Genomic DNA, 25,448 nt, shown 5'->3' with positions numbered 1-25,448 from the left:
GAACATTGTCAAGCTGTAAAGAACTAGGTAGCTCTTAAGATTCACTTGCTATATGGTCAGATCTAATCTTTATAAGTTTAGTTGGTAGCCATATATTTTCACTCCCTGTGGAAACATACGCATACCCATGACCCCATCTCAAAACTACTGCAGGTTTCCATTTCATACTTTCCAAGTCCTTGAAGAATATTGGTTGCCCCAATTCCTCAGTTTTTTCTATTATCCAATGTCTCTCCGCAGCTGACGTCCCTTCATCATTCACATTAAGAAAATTTAGAGTCAACAAAGCATTATTTAATCGATCCCTGCCTGATGGCACAGAAAGAAAGAATAAGCAGGCTACCAAGATGAGACTTGATAGCCTACGACCATATAGTGGGAGAGGAGGTCCCCCTTGGTCACAGACCTATGGGAGGGGAATAGGGTGAAAGTGGGAGGGAGGGAGGAATAGGAGGATATAAGTGATGGAATGACAATTGAGATGTAATCTGAATAAATTAATAAAAAATAAATAATATAAAAAAGAAAGTTCAAATCACTTGAAATTAGATCAGTGGTTCTCAACCTATAGCTCGTGACCTCTTTGGGGGTTTCATATTAGATACCCTGCATACATGCTACAATTCATAACAGTATTAAAAAACAGTTATTAAAGTATGCCACAACATGAAGAACATTAAAAGGGTCGACACATTAGAAGAGTTGAAAACCACTGAAGTAGACAATGTGAATCCCTTAGTATGTTTTCCTAGACTTACATGTATGAACACATACACATGTGTACAAATGATGTGATATCCTTCATGTTCTGGTTGAAAACTGCCATTTTATTTTTTTTATTTTATTTTATTTTATTTTATTTTTTTCTCCTTTATTAATTTATTCTTGTTACATCTTAATGGTTACCCCATCCCTTGTATCCTCCCATTCTTCCCTCCCTCCCATTTTCTCCTTATTCCCCTCCCCTATGACTGTTCCTGAGGGGGATTACCTCCCCCTGTGTATGTTCATAGGGTATCAAGTCTCTTCTTGGTAACCTGCTGTCCTTCCTCTGAGTGCCACCAGGTCTCCCCCTCCAGGGGACATGGTCAAAGGTGAGGCACCAGAGTATGTGAGAAAGTAATATCCCACTCTCCACTTTACTGTGGAGAGTGTTCTGTCCATTGGCTAGATCTGGGTAGGGGTTTTAGGTTTACCGCCTGTATTGTCCTTGGCTGGTGCCTTAGTTTGAGCGGGACCCCTGTGCCCAAATCTGCCTATCATAATGTTCTACTTGTAGGCTTCTAGGACCCTCTGGATCCTTCTACTTTGCCTTTCTCCCATGATTCTCTCATCTAGAGTCCCACTAGAATGTCCTCTCCTCTGTCTCAGTTTCCTGGTAAGTGAAGGCTTTCGTGGGACATGCCCCTTGGACTAATATGCAGATATAAGTGAGTATATACCATTTGAGTCTTTCTGCTTCTGGGTTAACTCACTCATTATGATCATTTCTAGCTCAATCCATTTATCCACAAATTTCGGGAATTCCTTGTTTTTAATAGCTGAATAGTATTCCATAGTGTATATGTACCACAGTTTCTTTATCCATTCTTCTATTGAGGGACACTTAGGCTGGAAAACTGCCATTTTCTTAACATTACTCTGTCTATATATATTTTTATATTGTTGACCAGTGTTCTGTCTCCTAATGCCTGTGTTGACGTCTTTCAAACAATCTTTTATACTGTTTATCTTTCTTGTTTTAGAGAATTTGACTAAGTTTTCAATAGTCACCTTTGTCAATCAGATGGTGTATGTGTCTTTAATTGATTCTTGAAACAAATTTTAAAAAGTAAGGCTGTTAGATGCATTAAGTCTTGCCTTTCTGATACACATGGCCAAACTTCCCTAGTGAGGTTCTGTGGATTTGCTTACCTCTAAGATAAGCATGGAAGCTAAAGTTTTGATGGGAGAGAAATAAACTTGTTTTAAATAAAAAAAAAAAGAAATATTCTCAGTTCCTTGTGATATCAAGGTGGGAAGACAGGGAAAGAGCAGCAACTGTAGATAATGGCTAAAACCATCTCTTGGCAAAGACTAAGAAGGATTTTGGCAGTAGAGGACATAGCTGTTGGGTTTGCTACAAATCCATCTCCGATCTGCATAGTCCCTGCCACTGCTGATCTCATTGCTGTTCAGGTAGGCATGTTCTTCCACTCCCCTGATGGGAAGCCTGAAAATAAACCAGAAACAGTGAGTCTGCAGAGCCCAGACGTGCATCCACTTCTGCAATGAAATCTCACCCATCTCACCTGCTTATTTGTAATATGAGTAGAATCACAGAAAGGCAGAGCCCTGTACTAGTTTTGCACCCAGTGTCTTTTATATTCCTAGGGTTCTATGTGAACACCACACCTTTGTCATTGTCCACGATGAACTCTGTAAGGTGTGTACAAAGCACTGAACTGGTGCTTGTTGCCATGTTCAAATGGACTGCTACCATGATGGCCTCACTGATGGGGATTTTCGGCTCTGTTTTGAAGCATTTTCCAAAGGGGGAACCCACTTCTTAGTAAATTGTTGAAAGGGCTTTAATGATGGATGTGAATGCATCTGTGATTTATCATTTCAGTAAAACAGCTATGTTCACACTCAAGCACTGCCTTGGGTGCTCTCTGATGACATGACTTTAGGGGAGGTTTCCAATGCCCTTGCAGTCTCTGCTTCTATGAACAGGGGCAGCCATGCAAATAGTGGATGGATGGGTCACAGGCTTGTGGTTCTGCAATGGCTTCCTAGGGTTTCAGGCCCTCACTGCTCATCTGGAGTTTTGTCTACATCCCACACAGGGCATTTATCAACAACATAAAGTTCTTAATTGGTGAAGGAGCAGAAAATAGCTGCCCCAGATACCATCATCATGCTAAAGATTTTGAGTGAAACCCAACTAAGTAAAGGTTTTGAAAATGATGGCCAATATATGGGAGAACATCCAAAGGATTTGAGTTTGTGGGGATGTGGAGTTTCTTGGGGAATGGTTCCTGTATGTAAGCACACACCCTACCTCCCAGGCACTCTTCCAACCCAAGGGTTTATTATTTTTTCCTTCCCAGTATAGTTGTCTGCACATGATGCAGCCATTTATATCTCATAGACACAGCTAACACACATCACTACACATCAACTCAGTAGAAGGAAAAGTGGTCTGCAAACTTACAAGTTGTTATAAACAGTGCTGTCTGTCCATGTCCAAGGGTCCTCTAAGGACTCTCTGTGTAGGCCAATCCAGTAGTCAAAAGTCCCCTTGTATCTTCTTAGGAAATTCTGTCATAAAACATAGAAAGTGAAAACATGTGTCCCTCTGTTTCAGATGACACCTGAGGGTCTGCACTCCACAGCTTCCTCTAGAGATAACAGGAGGGCATAAGTGAGGGTCACAGAGTTTGGAGCTGTAATGACTTCTACTTCTGAGTGGATCTGGTAGACAACTGTAATTCTAAAGTGCCTCCTTTGAATTAAAGTACCAAGTTTAATGACACATCCCTCTGTGGCTGGGATAGTTCCTGGGTAAGCCTCCTCTTCCAGTTACTAACAATTGTCCCCTTCAGAATGCAACATGTGCCAGCTTAGAGGAAAACACTCATGAGTACTAGGTGTCTCAGCATAATGGCATATGTGACCTTCCAGACTGGCTATGAGCACTACATGAGAGAATGTTCCTTTAATGTCTCAGGGCTGCAGTCAGAAGTGTTACCATCAGCAAACGGCACACACTCACATGTCCCCATGTCTCCATCTGCTTGGGGTGGGATCCTTCCTCATGCTTCATCTTTAACCTCCCTATCTCAAGGCAATACATATTAAACAGGAGAAACAAACCAGCCAACCCATGATCATTTCTTACCAGCTCCTCCATGTTGTCAAATTGAGCTAGTTGGGCCTCTAGTGCCATGCAGGAGTCCTGGCTGAATGTCCAGTTACTTGTGTATTCAGAAAAATAAAAACATTTGCTTCCAAATCCAATCCAGTCTCTTGGGCAAACAGCATAGGCCTTTTTGACAGGGGCCTGCTCAGTCTTTCTTACTAAAATTTAGACAGTACAAAAAAGTGTAAGGAGCATGTCTTGTCTCTTTTGAGCATAACCCCCTGAGCTCAGCTGTGAAGTGTAGTTTGATTGTACCTTTCCTAACGGATCTGAAAGAATCCTCTCAGGAGCACGATGGCCTTTATCTAAAGGTTTCCCACCTCAGGGCCGAGTCCCATTCCCTGTCTGGTGCTTACTGACAACAGGGCTCCCTGGACATGCATGTCTATGATGTCATTACTTTTGTGCTTTGGATGATCTTTTCCTACCACAGGAGTTACTAGAGCAACATGAACTCTGCATGGACACCTACTGTGACAGTCAGTCCAATAATTGAGATACCAGTGAGAACTATGGGGAAGGTAGTGGATACAGTGCAGACATGTGGCACTAAAAGACAGTTCACATACCTAAAAGGAGGTGTAAGATTTTCTTACACTATGCTGAAAAGTGTGCTTGTAATATCCTATAAATTGATTACTTCAGAAACTTTTATTTAATCCTTCCAAAATACAGTTGCATATGGTAACTAAAACCAAGGGTAATGGGGAGACATGTATCTTCCTGGCCATATTACTCCTCCCTGTGCTCACACTTCCTTGAGGTTTGTCCTTTGGGTATTGCTCACTTGTTCTCTGCCTTGAATAGTTCCCCCTGGTGGACTTATGTCTTCTGCATCTCTGTCTACAGGTTGCTAATGTCACCTTCCCAGCGATGCTGAGCCTGGCCTCCTGTGCACACCACAGCCGTGCTGTTCCTTCACTGCATCTCCCTGCTGTAGCCTAAGATCCTAAAGAACAGGAATTTCCAGTGTATTGTCCCTGGAGCCCTTCCCACAGTGCCTGGCTCCCAGGGATCAGTAAGTATTTACTGACAGCATGAATGTGGACAGAATGCTGCAGAATTTAGAGAAAACGTCACTTACCTGACAAAGCAACAGCAGAAAGAGCAACTACAGCTACACTGAGGACCATGATCACCACATAGCAGCTGTAAAGCTTAACAGGAGGCACAGGGGAGGTGATAGTGAGATATTCATCTTCAAAGTTGCTACCTGAAAATATAAATACGAGAACATCAATCTAAAAAAACTTTTAAGGAAAAAAATAAATTTACTCAGAATCATCTATAGATTTGGTTTGTACTCTGCCACCACACACACTGTCACAGAAGGCCCTGGTCTGTAAATGATGTCCATGGCTCACAGAAGACTAGAGGACAGGAAAGAATTGCTGCCATAGAGTCTTCCAGTTATTGAACTAAAGGCCAGTGAAAGAGCAACAAACAGAAAGAGAGAAGATCAGGTTGGAAAACAGACAACAACAACAAAAACTACCCATAGATTTAGTCTATAAGGATAGCCTGTTTAGGACTGAGGGAAACACTGTGTGCATGAATGTGGGGAAGGGGCCAGGGATCAGTAGGCCCTTTGAGAAATGGCTGGGAGGTTAAGGCTGCTCTTCTAGAGGACCCAAGTTTGGCTTCCAGATCCCACATAGGGCAGCTTACAGCCACCTGTATAGCTCCTGCTGCAGCCAATGAGACACACGTGTTGGTACTGTTGTATTTCCAGGGCTAGGGAGGCAGAAGCTAGAGAGTCAGGCGTACAGGAAACCCTTGTTCACTGGGGAACTTTGAACTCAACCTGGGCTACATAAATACTAGTCTCAAAGAACCTAGTAAGATAATTAAATAATAAAACGTGGATGAAATAGAACACATTGACATAACTAATGGGTGAAATATGGGAGCATTTTAACAAGTTTACCAAAATCATGTAAAAAATTAATATTTGTCTAAAATAAGAAAATATCTTCACAAGTTAACAGTTTAAGGAATTCTTCCAAACACACACACACACACACACACATACACACATATATTCATCATTTCAAAGAAATTATCAGGGTGATTTCATTCTTTCTAGAATTATTTTTATTTAATGTGTATAGGTGATTTGCTTGATATATGTTTGTGTGCATGCTTGATAGCCAAGGACGGCATTGAATCCCCTGGAATTAGAGTGACAGACAGTTGTGAGGGGCCATGAGGGTGCCAGGAACTGATCGTGTCCTCAGCAAGAGCAGACAGTGCTTTTCACCATGTGCCATCTCTCCAGCACTAAGTAATTTTCAAGTAATAAAACAACTTGAGGAACACATCAAACCTCTGGCCCTGACCTGTAATCTTCCCATGAGACAGCTCTGGCTGCCCTGCGCACACTGCACATGTCTCATCCTGATTCTTCCTGCACGCACCTTCCACCTATCTTTCCAGCACAGAACATGAAACAATCTCTCTACCCATGTGCTGAAAGCTCACTTCTCCTCCCTCCTATAGAAAGAGCACATGAAACCTAGGACTATAAAACTATCTGAGAAAAATAGAAAAAAAATCTCTGTGAACTTGTCTTTAATAAAAATGTTCAGGTATAATACCAAAACCCTTATCCACATTAGAAAAAAATGAAACATTTGGACTTTGGCCTAGTGAAACAAACACACAAACAAACAAACAAACCTCTCTTTTCTGAGTTCCACAAAGAGGGTGTGAAAACCAATTTTTGCAAACATAGATAAAAAAGAAGGTGTATGTAGAACAACCTGAGATTTCTGGGAGCTCAATGTTAAAAAAGAAGAAAGAAGAAAGAGGAGGAAAGGAAGGAGGAAGAGGAGGAGGAGTAGGAAGAGGAGAGGAAGAAGAAGAAGAGGAAGAAGAAGAAGATGAAGAAGGGGCCAAATACCTGAATATATCCTAGCTATCAAAGCCTGCATTAAATATATTCACTGCTACCAGGGTTGGGAAAAGACAGCTGATTGTCAGTTTGTTAAGATGAGAATGCACTTACTATATGCCCTGGCCCTGCTATCCACATATTCACACAGATGAAAACCTGTGTTTCCATAAAATAAGTATTAACCGTGACTTTGGAGATTCCAATAAAAATTTTTACTTCACTACTTGCCACAACCCAAATACTCCAAAACATTGACAATATCAGTCAGTTCTACTGAGCATCTACGGGGCTTTAAAAAGGGACAAATTGGACCACATGCTTGCCCCTGACCATTGCTAACACAGTGTTCAAATGTTCCTCAGGCTTGGATCCTCAGCAAGCTCTAGAGTTGTGAGCCATAAAAGCACCTGTCCTGAAGCTAAGAGTCATGGCTGTGTTTGTTTGTTTGTTTGTTTTTAATAGCTCCAGGTGTCACCAATTTGTTTCTGCTTGAGAGCTAATCTAAACCACAAGTTTTCCATTTAATTTTTTTAAACTTCTGCCAAATAAAAGCAGATATTGGTTTGGTTGCAGTTTTGTTTGTTTGTTTGATTTGTTTTTGTTTTTGTTTTTGTTTTTTGTTTTTTTCGAGACAGCGTTTCTTTGTGTTAGCCTTGGTTGTCCTAGGCTCACTTTATAGACCAGGTTGTCCTTGAACTCACAGTGATCCGCCTGCCTCTGCCTCCTGAGTGCTGGGATTAAAGGCATGTGCCACCATGCCCTGCTGCAGATATTGTATTTTGAGCTGCTTTATGTTACCAAATCCATAACTGCTCTTAGATCAATGGTGCTTTGAACATAGTCTCTTTTTTTCAAAATTTAAAAAAAATTTTATTAATTTATTCAGATTATAACTCAGTTGTATCCTTCCATTCCTCCCTCCCTCCTGCTTTCACCGTATTCCCCTCCTAGTAAACATTGAACCCCTACTATGATCTACCCAATAGACAGGACATTCTCCACAGTTATGTGCAGAGCAGGGACTGACTTTGACATGAACTCTGGTGCCCCATATTTGACCACTTCCCCTTTGTGAAGAGGCCTGATGGCACTCAAAGAAAGAATAAGCAGGCTACTAAGACGAGACTTGTTAGCCTATGACCATATAGTGGGAGAGGAGGTTGCCCTAGGTCATAGACCCAGGGGAGGGGAATAGGGTGAAAGCGGGAGGGAGGGAGGAATGAATGGGAGGATACAAGTGATGGGATATCATTTGAGTTGTAATCTGAATAAATTAATTAAATAATAAAAAAAATTAAAAATGGTAAAGTTGTGAAATGCCCCCAGTTATACAAGAGCTGCACTTTAGACATGAACTCCACATTCCCAACAGGTAATACTCCCACTGTGTGAGCATTTTGAGTATTTGATTTCAAAAGTCAACCCTACTGCAGCAGAGAGAGCAGGAGTTCCAGGACAGCTTGGGATCATCATCATTCTAATTATCACCATTATCTCCATTATCTTCATAGGCATTAATAACAGCAATAATCATAATAGTAATTTCAGTTAGAGAATACTTGCTTTAAGTTATAAGCATTTACATTTGTCATGAATTTTGTACTTTGGTAAATATCAATTTTGTTCTCTCAAAATCCAATATTCGTTTCCTAGATGAGAAAAAAAATAAGATAATGGAAGAGGAAAAAAGGAAAAGGAAGATAAAAGAATGAAATATAATGAAGCATACACATTTTCAAAACACATTTTTTCCTTTCTGAAGATTGAAGTAAAAACCCTCATTATATTATTTTCCATAATTTACCATGAGCTCAAAATGCAGAGGGTTTGGTCCTGGGTGGGCTCAGCCTCCCACCGCACACCACTCTCTACAATGCTTATTAATTGCAGTGGATCCAAAACACAAGCCCAGCTTCCCAAGCAACTTCTGTCACTTGCTCATGGCAAAGCTGTTGTGGTTCCTTCACTCTGGGACATGCGGAGCAAGCATGGTCTACAGCAACCTGGCACAAGTCACCAGAGTGTAATTTACCAGAGAAGACTAAGCTAAGTGCAAAAACAACAACCAAACAATAACAAGCTGTGTCTGTGGCTCTGGGTCTCCTAAGGAAACTCACTGTTCATTCTCTTGTTCAGGATCTATTTGAGTATTATAAGCGCCAACAGAAGAACTAATGTAACTACCTCACAGCTAGTCCTGTCTGCACTCTCCCCTTCCACAGAGATCCACTGTCACAGGCTCACAGGCTGGTTCAGCTCCTCTGCCTCCCTTCCCTAGTGAACCTCCTCTCTGCTCTTGTAGTTTGCTTTGAATTTTATTCAATACTTACCCATTTGTCCCTCCATCAGGCCTTCTTTGTTAGGGAGCATGCACACTGAAGACACGGCAGCACTCCTTTCAGAGCTGAGCAGCTGAATTTAAGCTACAAGGAGATTCAAACTTGAAAGCTGAGAGAGGAAGAAAGACCTTTGGGTGTTTCTTGGGAGGTTCCGGTTTTAAAAAGCCTCCTCTCTGGCAAACTTTCCCTCCTTCCAGTGTGCTTACTCACTTCCCTAGGCACAGGAGCTCATCTGGTTCAAGCTGAAACACATCCCCAAGACAGGAGAGTACAGTCACATGAAATTCAGTCACTGCAAGAAATAAAACTGCTAAATGCTCTAAATCAAGAGTGTTTAACTTAGAGCAACCCCAGGTGCTGGAGGGTGGAATAAGATGACAATGAGCTTCCGGGCAGCTGAGCCCCATGTTGCTCCAGCTCTGAGTTTTGAGGGCTTCACTTAAGAAGGGGACACCCAGGGTGAGGTCAAAGGAGTCTGTGTGCTAAGGAACCCAGACACAGAATCTCTAGGAGACAGAGTCAGAATAGAGAGAGCTGGAGGCCCACAGTGCACAGTCAGTGCTTATGAACACACTTCTCACCTCAGAGAATAAGGGATCATTTATTCTGGAGCCAATTATGAGTGACTGTGACCCTGGACTGGATTCAGGATTTCTCATATAACACATCCATATATGAAAATGTTTTTGTCAGTGGTGTGGGGACAGAAAGATAGTGCCCACTGTCACCTTCATCAGGAAACACACAGCACAGTCCAGTGACAGAGCAGTGATCTCACATCTGTACATTGACTGCAAGCTGGGCTGGAGCAATGGCTCATTGCTTAAGACACTTGTTGGTCTTGCAGAGCAGAGTGCAGTTCTCAGGACACACATGGCTGCTCATGCCCTTCTGTATAACCTCAGTTCCAGAGGATCAGACACACCTTCTTGCCTCTCATGCACTTATGTGGTGCACAGACATACAGGCAGACAGAACTTTTATACACATAAAATTTTTAAATAAAAATATTAAAGACTTGAGAGCAAGGAAAATCCTTACTGGGCCACTAAATATCTAGTATACTGGCCTTAAAAAAAAACAAAACAAAAAACCAAAAACCCCAAAAAACTTCAGGAGTGGTACTGAGGGAGTAGGAGTCAGACACACCTCTAGTAGACAGGCAGATAGGAAGAGGAGTCACACCTAAGTAATAAGATGGCCAACTTCCAAGATGGCAGCTTCTTCCTCACTCTCTTGACTGAGACAAAAGCCTGGCAGCTAAAAGCAAATGCCCTGAATGCTTTTAATCTGGCCAGTAGCACAGCTGCTCATCCACAAGCCCACCTGACAACATCAAGACGGATCCTTCTTCCCAGTCCAATTTCCTACCTGCTTCTGGCCTCTCCTTTCTCCTCTTCCATTCTCTCCTCCCTTCCTCCCTCCCACCATCTCCCTCCCTCCTCCCTCTCCTCCTGTTCTCTCTCTCTCTCCATTCCTATCCCGCTCTCTCTCTTCCTTCCTCCCCAGGCCTCCTGCCCACAACTCCCCTCCCTCTTCCACCCCCCAGGTCACTAGAAGCCATTTATTTAATGAGCCATTCTAAAATCCTGCTGGAGCACAGCCAGGTGGCAAACTGGAGCCATCTGGAGACTGACTTTTCCTGTTACTTTACTGGTTTACTTTGTGTTTAGTTTCCCTTTCCAAGCTCTCTGACTTAGAAATGAAACTTAACACAAGCAAGCTCACTGGAATATGAGGGGCTTTTTACTCTTCTGTAGATGGAGGCCTGTTCCTCCACCTCCAGAACTCTGAGCCAGAGATAAGTACTAGACCTTTTTCTGTACCAGAGTGGAACCTGCCCAGGGACCAGGACAGAGTGAAACTTGGCCTAGTGACAAGAACCTTTGGTCCTTTCTTATCACCTGCAGCAATTCTGGGATTCAGAGACCCCTGAGACTTCTGGCCTGAGTTGAGGAGACATATTGTTAGAAGCACAGGGACATTTAGGGAGTGAGGCTACACTGTGTGACAAAGTAAATGTGGCTATAAGTATGCATTCACTTGTGCAGACCCACAGAAGGCCCACTGCAAAGAGCAAGACTAGCAAAGATTCGTAGCAGCCTCAATATTTATCTCTACAATGGGCATGTGTGCTGCCCACTGTAGGATGTTGACCATAGGGAATGGGCACGTGTGCTGCCCACTGTAGGATGGGGACCATAGGGAATGGACACGTGTGCTGCCCACTGTAGGATGGGGACCATAGGGAATGGGCACGTGTGCTGCCCACTGTAGGATGGGGACCATAGGGAATGGGCACGTGTGCTGCCCACTGTAGGATGTTGACCATAGGGAATGGGCACATGTGCTGCCCAGTGTAGGATGGGGACCATAGGGAATGGGCACGTGTGCTGCCCACTGTAGGATGGGGACCACAGGGAATGGGCACATGTGCTGCCCACTGTAGGATGTTGACCATAGGGAATGGGCACGTGTGCTGCCCACTGTAGGATGGGGACCATAGGGAATGGGCACGTGTGCTGCCCACTGTAGGATGGGGACCATAGGGAATGGGCACATGTGCTGCCCACTGTAGGATGGGGACCATAGGGAAATATATAATGGAAGGACAGCTAATGCAGAGTAAGTGCTTTCCATTTAATTTTCCGGTGACACCTGACCTGCTCTGAAAGTCTACTTCTTAAAATGCAAGAAGACAGAGTGGTTTGAATGATATTGTAATCACTTGAGTTTTAGGTCTCCTGAGAGGTCAAAGGTGCTAATCTTTTTTTCATTTTTTTCCATATCAGATTTCTCTGTGTGTAACCATGGCTGGCCTAGAACTTGCCTTGTAGTCCACACCAGCCTCAGACTCACAGAGATCCACTTGCCTCTGTCACCCAAGTGCTGAGATTAAAGGTCTACACCACCACACCTGACGCAGAGGTTCTATTCATAAGCAGTTTTCAGTTAAAGGGACTTCTCTACCGCTGTTTAGAAGTAACCCGATACAGCAATTTGTCCTTGACTCTTGGAAGCTCTAGGGAAGCAGTGATGTTAAAGCCAACCTCATTTCTTGAAAAACATATTTCTTTGAAGTTTCCCTATTTTGATTCAAAGATTCCCTCCAACCTTGGTTCTATGGCCTTTAATTTAGCATCTATTTTCTCAGTCTCTTTATTCTCCAAGTCTGTCTTATTCTGATCTCTCTTAAAGAGGATATACATGACTGAAATTGTCACTGAAACAATTATTTGTATGCTAAGAGACACAAACTCAAATGGAGTCCAGAAGTTCGCGTGGTGGGGGGGGGAGGGGTGGGGCGGTGGGGGGGTGGGGGGGTGGGGGGGTGGAGAGGGGAGGAGGCTGACTTCCCTGAGATCCAAACAAAAGCTCACCTTATCAGATTAGGGCCAGCTTCCCCTTACCCAATTGTGGGAGAGACCTACAGTGTAACAGCTACAGCAGATGAAAAAGAGCTGCCTGCCCCCCCCACCCCCCCCCCCCCCCGCCACCCTGCAGCATGACTCAAAGCTCTTCTGCCCTGTACTTTATCAGTTAAGGCCAACTTCCCTATGCTTCTTACTCAATTATGTAATACCAAGGCTGGGAAAGTCCCACTTGTGGTTTCTGCCTTTAAAAATCTTGTACTCTTGGAGCATCTTCTGCATATATTCCAAGGAGTGGAATAGCTGGGTCTTGAGGAGGCCTTATTCCCAGTTTTCTGAGATAGTGCCAGATAGATTTCCAAAGTGGTCAACCATGTTCATAGCAGCCTTATTCATAATAGCCAGAACCTGGAAACAGCCTAAGTGTCCCTTAGTAGAAGAATGGATAAAGAAACTGTGGTAAATTTGCACTATGGAATACTCAGCCATTAAAAACAAAGAATTCCTGAAATTTATGGACAAATGGATTGAACTAGAAATGATCATAATGAGTGAGTTAACCTAGAAGCAGAAAGAGTCAAATGATATATACTCACTTATATCTGGACACTAGCCCAAGGGGCATGTCCCATGAAAGTCTTCACTTACCAGGACACTGGGACAGAGGGGAAGACTTGCTATTGGGACTGTAGGTGAAAGAAGCAGGGGAGAATGGGGAAATAGAAAGATCCAGAGGGTCCTAGAAACCTACAAGAAGAACATTATGATGGGCAGATCTGGGCCCAGGGGTCCTGCTCAAACTATGGCACCAGCCAAGGATAATACAGGTGGTAAACCTTAAACCCCTACACAGATCTAGCCAATGGACAGGACATTCTCCACAGTAGAGTGGAGAGTGGGGTCTGACTTTCACATGAACTCTGGTGCCCCATATTTGACCACGTCCCCTGGATGGGGAGGCCTGGTGGTCTCCAAGGATAGCAGGCTACGAAGAAGAGACTTGATACCCTATGAACATATACGGGGGGAGGAGGTCCCCCTCAGTCACAGTCATGGGGAGGGGAGTAAGGGGAAAATGGGAGGGAGGGAGGAATGGGAAGATAGAAGGGATGGGATAACAACTGAGATGAAATATGAATAAATTAATAAGATATATTTTAAAATCTTGTATTCTAAGGAATCAAGGCCGCCCACCTTCCTCAGCCTCTGGGGAATGGACAGTCCTTGCTCCAGAGCAAGATCAATAAAAAACACCCTGTGTACAGTGCACCTGACTGGTCTCTGGGAATCTGTGAGGTTTCGTGGCTTGGGCATGAGGCACGGTGTCACTGTGTCTTCCTCAACATAGAAAATAATCTTCTCTAATCTCAAAACCTTTCCCTAAGGAGTTTATTTATTTATTTATTTTTTAGACCTTACCAGTTCGAATACTTGAGGCTTCCCAGTCTGTCTCTTGTTTCCAGGGAGGGGCTTTTTTTTCCTGCCTCCTTCATTGGATCCTGACCCTTTCTCCACTCAGGGAAGTTGTTGAATCTGTAAGTGTTAGTTCCTCTGGTCTGCAAATCAGGCCAACAAGAGCCCCTTCTCAAAGGGACTTAGCTTCCTACCTTGGCTACGAAAATATGACTTTGAGAAGCTTGTTTGTGTTAAAGAGCCATCTTTTTTTCCCCTTAGCAAGGCCTTACTGTAAGAACCCACTCTCTGGGGTTTTAGTTTGAGTTTTTCTTCAGCCAGCTGGAGGCCTTGTTGCTTTTCCAGGGGTAATAGGGATCTGTGAACTTCTGACTTAGAAACTGTGGCTGTTCTGTTTTCCTTTAAGGAACAGAACTAAGAAACCACTTTGTAGTTTCACTTTCTATGTGCATCTGCGCCACTTTGAGCCAAAGTGTTAATGTAATTTTTTGCAAAACAGTGTCTGTTTCTCACTTTCTCTCTTAACCTGGCCGTCACACAAATAACTGAGACTCTTACGTTTGTTTGAAAATAACTTCACAGCACAATCCCTGAGCACTTATTACTCTACTCTTAACCCTCTAAATTAATCTGGCTTCCTCCTGGCTTGCATCCCAGAGATAGTTGTACCTTATAGCTTTCCCTGTTCCAGCTCCTTCTTGGTCCTCTTGGACCCCCTCCCCTGCATGAACCCCTGACTTTATCTTCTAATTCTCCTCCCTTGGCTGGCAGAAAGTCCAGCCCCATTTTCTCCCCTGGTCAGCAACTGGCTGTAAACTGCTTTATTGGCATATCACGGGACACTTGGGGAGCAGCGTTTACACAAGATTGAGACAGGGGATTCTCAGGACAAGGATTACAACCAGGGGCTACAGAAGTCAGCATCTGAGTTGCACAACACCTTATGCCTATAATTAATCATTTGTCCCTACTGGATGATAAGGGCAGTTCATGTCTTTATGCCCCAGAGTGAAGGTAACTCTAACTACACAGCTCTCACTGTTTCCAGCTGAGCATGTCATCTCTGGGCCTTGTGGCTTTCAGATCCACTATGATTCAAAAGATTGGGGGACTGGCACTTTGGTTTGTGGTAAATTATGGAAATGGAGTATCTTGTGAGATTTCTGTTAAATTGTCTTCTGTATTTGGAAACTGTTTCATTCTTTTATTTTTATTTCTCCCTTCTCTCTTCACTTCAATTTTTCTCTGATTGCTTACTTGTTTTAGTAAAAGAGTATGGGTTTCCTGAAAAACTGTGTTCATAATTACACGATTACACTATTTGTTTCTATTTTTGGATATGCATGCTGTTTTCCATCCCCTGTGGTACTGGGTATGAGAACTGGGGGCAACTATAACAAAATCATCTCCACTAAAAATAATTGGGGAGTCATTTCTGGTACTTAATATTTTGTTTCAAAAATCACTTGTTTCTTGAAACTCATTGGACCTTTGAAGGAGCAGCACATTCGTTCTAATTTGTTAAAGGAAGAAAAAGGTGAAAGTATTAAAAAAAAAAAGTGTCTTTTTTCTAAGCTGTTCTCTGTCACCTTGCTGCATTCAGAGTATCTTACACAAACATACACCAAGACACACATGCATACACATACATGTACACTTGCAGACATGCACACATACACCAACACACACACACGCTTACATACTTGTGCACACACATTTTATTGTAATTGACTCACAGATAAGCACACCACACAGCTCCATCAACACAGCCACTCAAACACTCACCAAGTCCCGAATCATATGTCTCTCATAACCTTCCACACAGTTAGAATAGCCGTTCTGAAGTCATGGAGCTTTGGTTATGGTTTTAGACTTTCACTGTCAGTCACATTTGTATGCACTTATCTGCCACAAAAAAGGAAAACAATGACAGAGTTGAAACTAGAAAAACAATTCTCTTTATAACTGTTTTAACGACTTGTGTGCCCTCTGCCTTCACTGTGTCATGTTCTGTCTCCTTATGTCACTCTTCCTTGTGATCCTGTCTACATGCTCACACTCACAGCTGTCCACACGATACGTTACAGGTTGGGACTGTGTGTGAGGGAATACAGTGTGTTTCTGTCCTTGGAGTGTGAGTGACCTCACTTAGTATTATACTTTCTAGGTTCCCCTACTTTCCTACAAATTTCAGTTTTCTTTACAGCTGAATAACATTCTGTTTTGTACATAAAATACACTTACATTATCTGTTTCCCAGTTGAAGAACCATCTAGGTCAGGTCCTGCTCCTTGCTACTGTAAATAGGGGAGCAGCAAATATGGATGTATGAGCATCTCTGTGGTGGGATGTGGAGTGCTCTTCTTATACAGCCAGGAGTGGCATAGATGGGTCACATGACAGGTCTATGTTTAAGTTACTGGCTGTATCAGTATCAGTTTGTACTCCCGTTTCTGCACATGCTTCTGCACAGGCTGAGTTCTGCCTGCCTCTGCCTCCTGAGTATGGGGATTAAGGGCGTGTGCCACCACTGCCCAGCGTGGTTGCCAGATTATTTAGTGGCTGTAATAAGAGCCAGCTTATGTTTACATAGATTTAATGTGTGTGTGTGTGTGTGTGTGTGTACATGCATGCATGTGTGTGTTTGAGAGATAGACAGAGACAGAGGGACAGAGAGAGAATGAATTATATGAAGCTCATGATCAAGATTTTGGTACCAAAAAATTATTTTGACCATATCATGGTCTACAATTCTGGCATTTCTCTATAATAAAATCCAGATAAGAGAGCAGTTTTCTTTCTTTTGTTAGGAAAGGAGGATTATGGGAAAGGAAGCTGTAGGATTCCAGGAGTCAGGACAGTCCCCAGGGGCTGATGGCCTAGAAATGATTTCCTTGCAGGGTATGGTGTCTTTAGTCCCAGGATTCAGGGTCAATTAGGAAAACAATAGCAACGGTGGGGTTCCCAGGTAGGCTTCCTGAATTCCAAGCCCAGGAAGGCTCCAAACAGTCTCTCACAAGGTATTCATGGTGTGCCCCAAGGGTAAAGCCCGCCAAGATTGCTTCCACCTGTGACAAAGCTTAATCTTTCCCACACATCCCCCTTCTCTTTTAAAAAATTAAGAACTATATACACATATATACATATATACATACTTATCAGGACATACAAAAAGACATAACAAAGTCTTTTTATATTTGTTAACCTAAGGGAAAGTATACCACTATCCTACCAAAGAGAGTCCTTTTCTTTCATGAGAAATTGCAATTATTAATCTATAAATGTGTTTTTAATTCTTAGACTAAAGCTTCTAGTAACACTGTGGCTATCTAGTCTTCAATCCCATCAGAGACCCAAGAAAGAAAATCTATCTAATAAAGGAAGTGCTGGCAGGCAACTTCCAAGTTGCACAGTACAGAGAGAGCAGACTGCCTGGAAAGTCATTGAATTCTCTCCTTCACTGGGGCAATCAGTCTTCAGCCTTATCGGCCCAAAACATCCAACGAACTGCTTTTTGAAGCAGGAAATCCGACGGTCTGGTCCATCTAGTCTCTTCAAAGCTGGACAGTCAACTTTCCAGCATCATTGTTGATCATTGCAGACAGTCAGCCTGTCATCAGCCGTAGAGATAAGAGCAGTAGCAGAGCAGTTTTTCCGTCTAGTGACCATTCTGTCACCAGTGTCTCTTGAAGTCTCCATCTTTAATGATGCAAATGGAGAGGCGGCCAGGAGCGGATGTCTCTCTCTGTCAGGAAAGCCCTCATCATTAAATGTCATATTTTGTGGATCTCTGAAGAGTTTGAAGAGCAAATCTATCTATTCTTACAGTTATCAATCTATTCCTTTGAAGACACATACGAGCTATTAAACAAACCTGCTCTATAACAAAAGTGAGTATCTAATAGGATTTCTACGTAACTAAATACCAACTTTTATCCCCGATGATCCAAACAGTTTTTTATAAGACATTAGTGGTACATGTATAATACATTAAACAAACATTGAACAAAAAGAACTTAAATTTCTAACATACAATATACAATATTTTGTCAACATATAACATACAATACATAAGGCAAAAATGAATGGAATATACAATTTAAGTTCATATCAATGTGAAGCAAAAGTTGAAGTCTTAAATTTTTATCAATCAAAAGTCTTAAATTTCCATCAATCTACAATACCAATGTAGAATTTTTGAAGTTAGTAGATTCAATAATCTACTTTTTATTCTACAACCCTGTATCCTCCCTTATCAATATAGAACTTTTGAAGTTAGTAGATTCAATAATCTACCTTTATTACAACCCTGTATCCTCCCTTCCTTCCCCCCTTTTCCTTAATATTAAAAGGGATAGAAAGTAAGAGAGAAAGAAAGATAGAGGAAAGAAATCTCCAAATGAACTTTTATTAATTGTAAATAACCCCGTTAGGCAAAGATGAGCATTGGTAACCCACAAAAAACACCCATCCCACCTACTGGGAATGGGGGCATCATGTTCTCAAAATTACTTGATGCTGTTTAAGAGAAAAATATTTTTCAGGTACCCAAGAAAAATAATATATTGGCCAAGCGCTGGAAAAGCTAGCTGTTTTTGTCCAGTCCTTTTGGGATCGATCCTTTTGGCTAGCCGATTTATTGTTAATATGTATGCAATTTCTGGAAGAAGCAGTAGTGCCAGAGGCAGAAGTTCGATCTTCATAATTGTCCTGTTTTTTGCTCTGAAAGTAAGCAGACTTTAGAAATCATTAGTACAGGTATGTTAGTACATGTATAATTTTTTTAAGGGAACATCATTTGAGGCATCTTGCTCGAGGTGCCAGAGGCATGCTTTTGGGGTTAAATCACCCATGCTGTCTGTTGTCTTCAGCATTGTCCTGCTTTTTGCAAATACAGGGCTCTACCTGCATATACACCAATAGGACAGAAGAGGGCATTAGTTCTCCAAGCTGTAAGGAACATTGTCAAGCTGTAAAGAACCAGGTAGCTCTTAAGATTCACTTGCTATATGGTCAGATCTAATCTTTATAAGTTTAGTTGGTAGCCATATATTTTCACTCCCTGTGGAAACATACGCATACCCATGACCCCATCTCAAAACTACTGCAGGTTTCCATTTCATACTTTCCAAGTCCTTGAAGAATATTGGTTGCCCCAATTCCTCAGTTTTTTCTATTATCCAATGTCTCTCCGCAGCTGACGTCCCTTCATCATTCACATTAAGAAAATTTAGAGTCAACAAAGCATTATTTAATCGATCCCTGCCTGATGGCACAGAAAGAAAGAATAAGCAGGCTACCAAGATGAGACTTGATAGCCTACGACCATATAGTGGGAGAGGAGGTCCCCCTTGGTCACAGACCTATGGGAGGGGAATAGGGTGAAAGTGGGAGGGAGGGAGGAAGAGGAGGATATAAGTGATGGAATGACAATTGAGATGTAATCTGAATAAATTAATAAAAAATAAATAATATAAAAAAGAAAGTTCAAATCACTTGAAATTAGATCAGTGGTTCTCAACCTATAGCTCGTGACCTCTTTGGGGGTTTCATATTAGATACCCTGCATACATGCTACAATTCATAACAGTATTAAAAAACAGTTATTAAAGTATGCCACAACATGAAGAACATTAAAAGGGTCGACACATTAGAAGAGTTGAAAACCACTGAAGTAGACAATGTGAATCCCTTAGTATGTTTTCCTAGACTTACATGTATGAACACATACACATGTGTACAAATGATGTGATATCCTTCATGTTCTGGTTGAAAACTGCCATTTTATTTTTTTTATTTTTTATTTTATTTTATTTATTTTATTTTTTTCTCCTTTATTAATTTATTCTTGTTACATCTTAATGGTTACCCCATCCCTTGTATCCTCCCATTCTTCCCTCCCTCCCATTTTCTTCTTATTCCCCTCCCCTATGACTGTTCCTGAGGGGGATTACCTCCCCCTGTGTATGTTCATAGGGTATCAAGTCTCTTCTTGGTAACCTGCTGTCCTTCCTCTGAGTGCCACCAGGTCTCCCCCTCCAGGGGACATGGTCAAAGGTGAGGCACCAGAGTACATGAGAAAGTCATATCCCCCTCTCCACTCAATTGTGGAGACTGTTCTGACCATTGGCTAGATCTGGGTAGGGGTTTTAGGTTTACCGCCTGTATTGTCCTTGGCTGGTGCCTTAGTTTGAGCGGGACCCCTGTGCCCAAATCTGCCTATCATAATGTTCTACTTGTAGGCTTCTAGGACCCTCTGGATCCTTCAACTTTGCCTTTCTCCCATGATTCTCTCATCTAGAGTCCCACTAGAATGTCCTCTCCTCTGTCTCAGTTTCCTGGTAAGTGAAGGCTTTCGTGGGACATGCCCCTTGGACTAATATGCAGATATAAGTGAGTATATACCATTTGAGTCTTTCTGCTTCTGGGTTAACTCACTCATTATGATCATTTCTAGCTCAATCCATTTATCCACAAATTTCGGGAATTCCTTGTTTTTAATAGCTGAATAGTACTCCATAGCGTATATGTACCACAGTTTCTTTATCCATTCTTCTATTGAGGGACACTTAGGCTGGAAAACTGCCATTTTCTTAACATCACTCTGTCTATATATATTTTTATATTGTTGAACAGTGTTCTGTCTCCTAATGCCTGTGTTGACGTCTTTCAAACAATCTTTTATACTATTTATCTTTCTTGTTTTAGAGCATTTGACTAAGTTTTCAATAGTCACCTTTGTCAATCAGATGGTGTATGTGTCTTTAATTGATTCTTGAAACAAATTTAAAAAAGTAAGGCTGTTAGATGCATTAAGTCTTGCCTTTCTGATACACATGGCCAAACTTCCCTAGTGAGGTTCTGTGGATTTGCTTACCTCTAAGATAAGCATGGAAGCTAAAGTTTTGATGGGAGAGAAATAAACTTGTTTTAAATAAAAAAAAAAAAAGAAATATTCTCAGTTCCTTGTGATATCAAGGTGGGAAGACAGGGAAAGAGCAGCAACTGTAGATAATGGCTAAAACCATCTCTTCAAAGACTAAGAAGGATTTTGGCAGTAGAGGACATAGCTGTTGGGTTTGCTACAAATCCATCTCCGATCTGCATAGTCCCTGCCACTGCTGATCTCATTGCTGTTCAGGTAGGCATGTTCTTCCACTCCCCTGATGGGAAGCCTGAAAATAAACCAGAAACAGTGAGTCTGCAGAGCCCAGACGTGCATCCACTTCTGCAATGAAATCTCACCCATCTCACCTGCTTATTTGTAATATGAATAGAATCACAGAAAGGCAGAGCCCTGTACTAGTTTTGCACCCAGTGTCTTTTATATTCCTAGGGTTCTATGTGAACACCACACCTTTGTCATTGTCCACGATGAACTCTGTAAGGTGTGTACAAAGCACTGAACTGGTGCTTGTTGCCATGTTCAAATGGACTGCTACCATGATGGCCTCACTGATGGGGATTTTCGGCTCTGTTTTGAAGCATTTTCCAAAGGGGGAACCCACTTCTTAGTAAATTGTTGAAAGGGCTTTAATGATGGATGTGAATGTATCTGTGATTTATCATTTCAGTAAAACAGCTATGTTCACACTCAAGCACTGCCTTGGGTGCTCTCTGATGACATGACTTTAGGGGAGGTTTCCAATGCCCTTGCAGTCTCTGCTTCTATGAACAGGGGCAGCCATGCAAATAGTGGATGGATGGGTCACAGGCTTGTGGTTCTGCAATGGCTTCCTAGGGTTTCAGGCCCTCACTGCTCATCTGGAGTTTTGTCTACATCCCACACAGGGCATTTATCAACAACATAAAGTTCTTAATTGGTGAAGGAGCAGAAAATAGCTGCCCCAGATACCATCATCATGCTAAAGATTTTGAGTGAAACCCAACTAAGTAAAGTTTTGAAAATGATGGCCAATATATGGGAGAACATCCAAAGGATTTGAGTTTGTGGGGATGTGGAGTTTCTTGGGGAATGGTTCCTGTATGTAAGCACACACCCTACCTCCCAGGCACTCTTCCAACCCAAGGGTTTATTATTTTTTCCTTCCCAGTATAGTTGTCTGCACATGATGCAGCCATTTATATCTCATAGACACAGCTAACACACATCACTACATATCAACTCAGTAGAAGGAAAAGTGGTCTGCAAACTTACAAGTTGTTATAAACAGTGCTGTCTGTCCATGTCCAAGGGTCCTCTAAGGACTCTCTGTGTAGGCCGATCCAGTAGTCAAAAGTCCCCTTGTATCTTCTTAGGAAATTCTGTCATAAAACATAGAAAGTGAAAACATGTGTCCCTCTGTTTCAGATGACACCTGAGGGTCTGCACTCCACAGCTTCCTCTAGAGATAACAGGAGGGCATAAGTGAGGGTCACAGAGTTTGGAGCTGTAATGACTTCTACTTCTGAGTGGATCTGGTAGACAACTGTAATTCTAAAGTGCCTCCTTTGAATTAAAGTACCAAGTTTAATGACACATCCCTCTGTGGCTGGGATAGTTCCTGGGTAAGCCTCCTCTTCCAGTTACTAACAATTGTCCCCTTCAGAATGCAACATGTGCCAGCTTAGAGGAAAACACTCATGAGTACTAGGTGTCTCAGCATAATGGCATATGTGACCTTCCAGACTGGCTATGAGTGCTACATGAGAGAATGTTCCTTCAAAGTCTCAGGGCTGCAGTCAGAAGTGTTACCATCAGCAAATGGCACACACTCACATGTCCCCATGTCTCCATCTGCTTGGGGTGGGATCCTTCCTTATACTTCATCTTTAACCTCCCTATCTCAAGGCAATACATATTCAACAGGAGAAACAAACCAGCCAACCCATGATCATTTCTTACCAGCTCCTCCATGTTGTCAAATTGAGCTAGTTGGGCCTCTAGTGCCATGCAGGAGTCCTGGCTGAATGTCCAGTTACTTGTGTATTCAGAAAAATAAAAACATTTGCTTCCAAATCCAATCCAGTCTCTTGGGCAAACAGCATAGGCCTTTTTGACAGGGGCCTGCTCAGTCTTTCTTACTAAAATTTAGACAGTACAAAAAAGTGTAAGGAGCATGTCTTGTCTCTTTTGAGCATAACCCCCTGAGCTCAGCTGTGAAGTGTAGTTTGATTGTACCTTTCCTAACGGATCTGAAAGAATCCTCTCAGGAGCACGATGGCCTTTATCTAAAGGTTTCCCACTCGGGGCCGAGTCCCATTCCCTGTCTGGTGCTTACTGACAACAGGGCTCCCTGGACATGCATGTCTATGATGTCATCACTTTTGTGCTTTGGATGATCTTTTCCTACCACAGGAGTTACTAGAGCAACATGAACTCTGCATGGACACCTACTGTGACAGTCAGTCCAATAATTGAGATACCAGTGAGAACTATGGGGAAGGTAGTGGATACAGTGCAGACATGTGGCACTAAAAGACAGTTCACATACCTAAAAGGAGGTGTAAGATTTTCTTACACTATTCTGAAAAGTGTGCTTGTAATATCCTATAAATTGATTACTTCAGAAACTTTTATTTAATCCTTCCAAAATACAGTTGCATATGGTAACTAAAACCAAGGGTAATGGGGAGACATGTATCTTCCTGGCCATATTACTCCTCCCTGTGCTCACACTTCCTTGAGGTTTGTCCTTTGGGTATTGCTCACTTGTTCTCTGCCTTGAATAGTTCCCCTTGGTGGACTTATGTCTTCTGCATCTCTGTCTACAGGTTGCTAATGTCACCTTCCCAGCGATGTTGAGCCTGGCCTCCTGTGCACACCACAGCCGTGCTGTTCCTTCACTGCATCTCCCTGCTGCAGCCTAAGATCCTAAAGAACAGGAATTTCTAGTGTATTGTCCCTGGAGCCCTTCCCACAGTGCCTGGCTCCCAGGGATCAGTAAGTATTTACTGACAGCATGAATGTGGACAGAATGCTGCAGAATTTAGAGAAAACGTCACTTACCTGACAAAGCAACAGCAGAAAGAGCAACTACAGCTACACTGAGGACCATGATCACCACATAGCAGCTGTAAAGCTTAACAGGAGGCACAGGGGAGGTGATAGTGAGATATTCATCTTCAAAGTTGCTACCTGAAAATATAAATACGAGAACATCAATCTAAAAAAACTTTTAAGGAAAAAAATAAATTTACTCAGAATCATCTATAGATTTGGTTTGTACTCTGCCACCACACACACTGTCACAGAAGGCCCTGGTCTGTAAATGATGTCCATGGCTCACAGAAGACTAGAGGACAGGAAAGAATTGCTGCCATAGAGTCTTCCAGTTATTGAACTAAAGGCCAGTGAAAGAGCAACAAACAGAAAGAGAGAAGATCAGGTTGGAAAACAGACAACAACAACAAAAACTACCCATAGATTTAGTCTATAAGGATAGCCTGTTTAGGACTGAGGGAAACACTGTGTGCATGAATGTGGGGAAGGGGCCAAGGATCAGTAGGCCCTTTGAGAAATGGCTGGGAGGTTAAGGCTGCTCTTCTAGAAAACCCAAGTTTGGTTCCCAGATCCCACACAGGGCAGCTTACAGCCACCTGTGTCGCTCCTGCTGCAGCCAATGAGACACACGTGTTGGCACTGTTGTATTTCCAGGGCTAGGGAGGCAGAAGCTAGAGAGTCAGGCGTACAGGAAACCCTTGTTCACTGGGGAACTTTGAACTCAACCTGGGCTACATAAATACTAGTCTCAAAGAACCTAGTAAGATAATTAAATAATAAAACGTGGATGAAATAGAACACATTGACATAACTAATGGGTGAAATATGGGAGCATTTTAACAAGTTTACCAAAATCATGTAAAAAATTAATATTTGTCTAAAATAAGAAAATATCTTCACAAGTTAACAGTTTAAGGAATTCTTCCAAACACACACACACACACACACATACACACATATATTCATCATTTCAAAGAAATTATCAGGGTGATTTCATTCTTTCTAGAATTATTTTTATTTAATGCGTATAGGTGATTTGCTTGATATATGTTTGTGTGCATGCTTGATAGCCAAGGACGGCATTGAATCCCCTGGAATTAGAGTGACAGACAGTTGTGAGGGGCCATGAGGGTGCCAGGAACTGATCGTGTCCTCAGCAAGAGCAGACAGTGCTTTTCACCATGTGCCATCTCTCCAGCACTAAGTAATTTTCAAGTAATAAAACAACTTGAGGAACACATCAAACCTCTGGCCCTGACCTGTAATCTTCCCATGAGACAGCTCTGGCTGCCCTGCGCACACTGCACATGTCTCATCCTGATTCTTCCTGCACGCACCTTCCACCTATCTTTCCAGCACAGAACATGAAACAATCTCTCTACCCATGTGCTGAAAGCTCACTTCTCCTCCCTCCTATAGAAAGAGCACATGAAACCTAGGACTATAAAACTATCTGAGAAAAATAGAAAAAAAATCTCTGTGAACTTGTCTTTAATAAAAATGTTCAGGTATAATACCAAAACCCTTATCCACATTAGAAAAAAATGAAACATTTGGACTTTGGCCTAGTGAAACAAACACA

At 42.2% G+C, this 25,448-nt stretch overlaps 3 protein-coding genes across 3 annotated transcripts in view; 1 reads left to right on the top strand and 2 right to left on the bottom strand.

Moving 5' to 3' along the window:
- Nucleotides 1–25,448, top strand: part of LOC311587961 (C-type lectin domain family 2 member D2-like) — a 101,764-nt gene that overhangs the window by 12,876 nt on the left and 63,440 nt on the right. The gene's annotated exons all lie outside the window — the stretch shown is intronic.
- Nucleotides 1,977–10,394, bottom strand: LOC311588634 (C-type lectin domain family 2 member D11-like). The gene is made up of 6 exons (XM_084766500.1): nucleotides 10,289–10,394; nucleotides 9,131–9,223; nucleotides 4,989–5,117; nucleotides 3,884–4,062; nucleotides 3,197–3,303; nucleotides 1,977–2,212 (listed from the first exon to the last, which is right to left on the bottom strand). Exons 2-6 carry the CDS (start codon nucleotides 9,168–9,170, stop codon nucleotides 2,077–2,079), a joined length of 591 nt encoding a protein of 196 aa, XP_084622626.1. The 5' UTR covers nucleotides 9,171–9,223; nucleotides 10,289–10,394; the 3' UTR covers nucleotides 1,977–2,076.
- Nucleotides 20,861–22,975, bottom strand: LOC311588638 (C-type lectin domain family 2 member D-like). Its single transcript, XM_084766506.1, has 3 exons — nucleotides 22,769–22,975; nucleotides 22,082–22,188; nucleotides 20,861–21,098 (listed from the first exon to the last, which is right to left on the bottom strand). The coding sequence occupies exons 1-3, from the start codon at nucleotides 22,814–22,816 to the stop codon at nucleotides 20,963–20,965; spliced, it is 291 nt and encodes a 96-aa protein (XP_084622632.1). The 5' UTR covers nucleotides 22,817–22,975; the 3' UTR covers nucleotides 20,861–20,962.

This window comes from Acomys minous (assembly GCF_964271855.1).
Source record: "Acomys minous genome assembly, chromosome: 17".
In the NCBI taxonomy this organism is placed as follows: domain Eukaryota; kingdom Metazoa; phylum Chordata; class Mammalia; order Rodentia; family Muridae; genus Acomys; species Acomys minous.
This window is presented reverse-complemented; position numbering and strand designations above follow the sequence as displayed.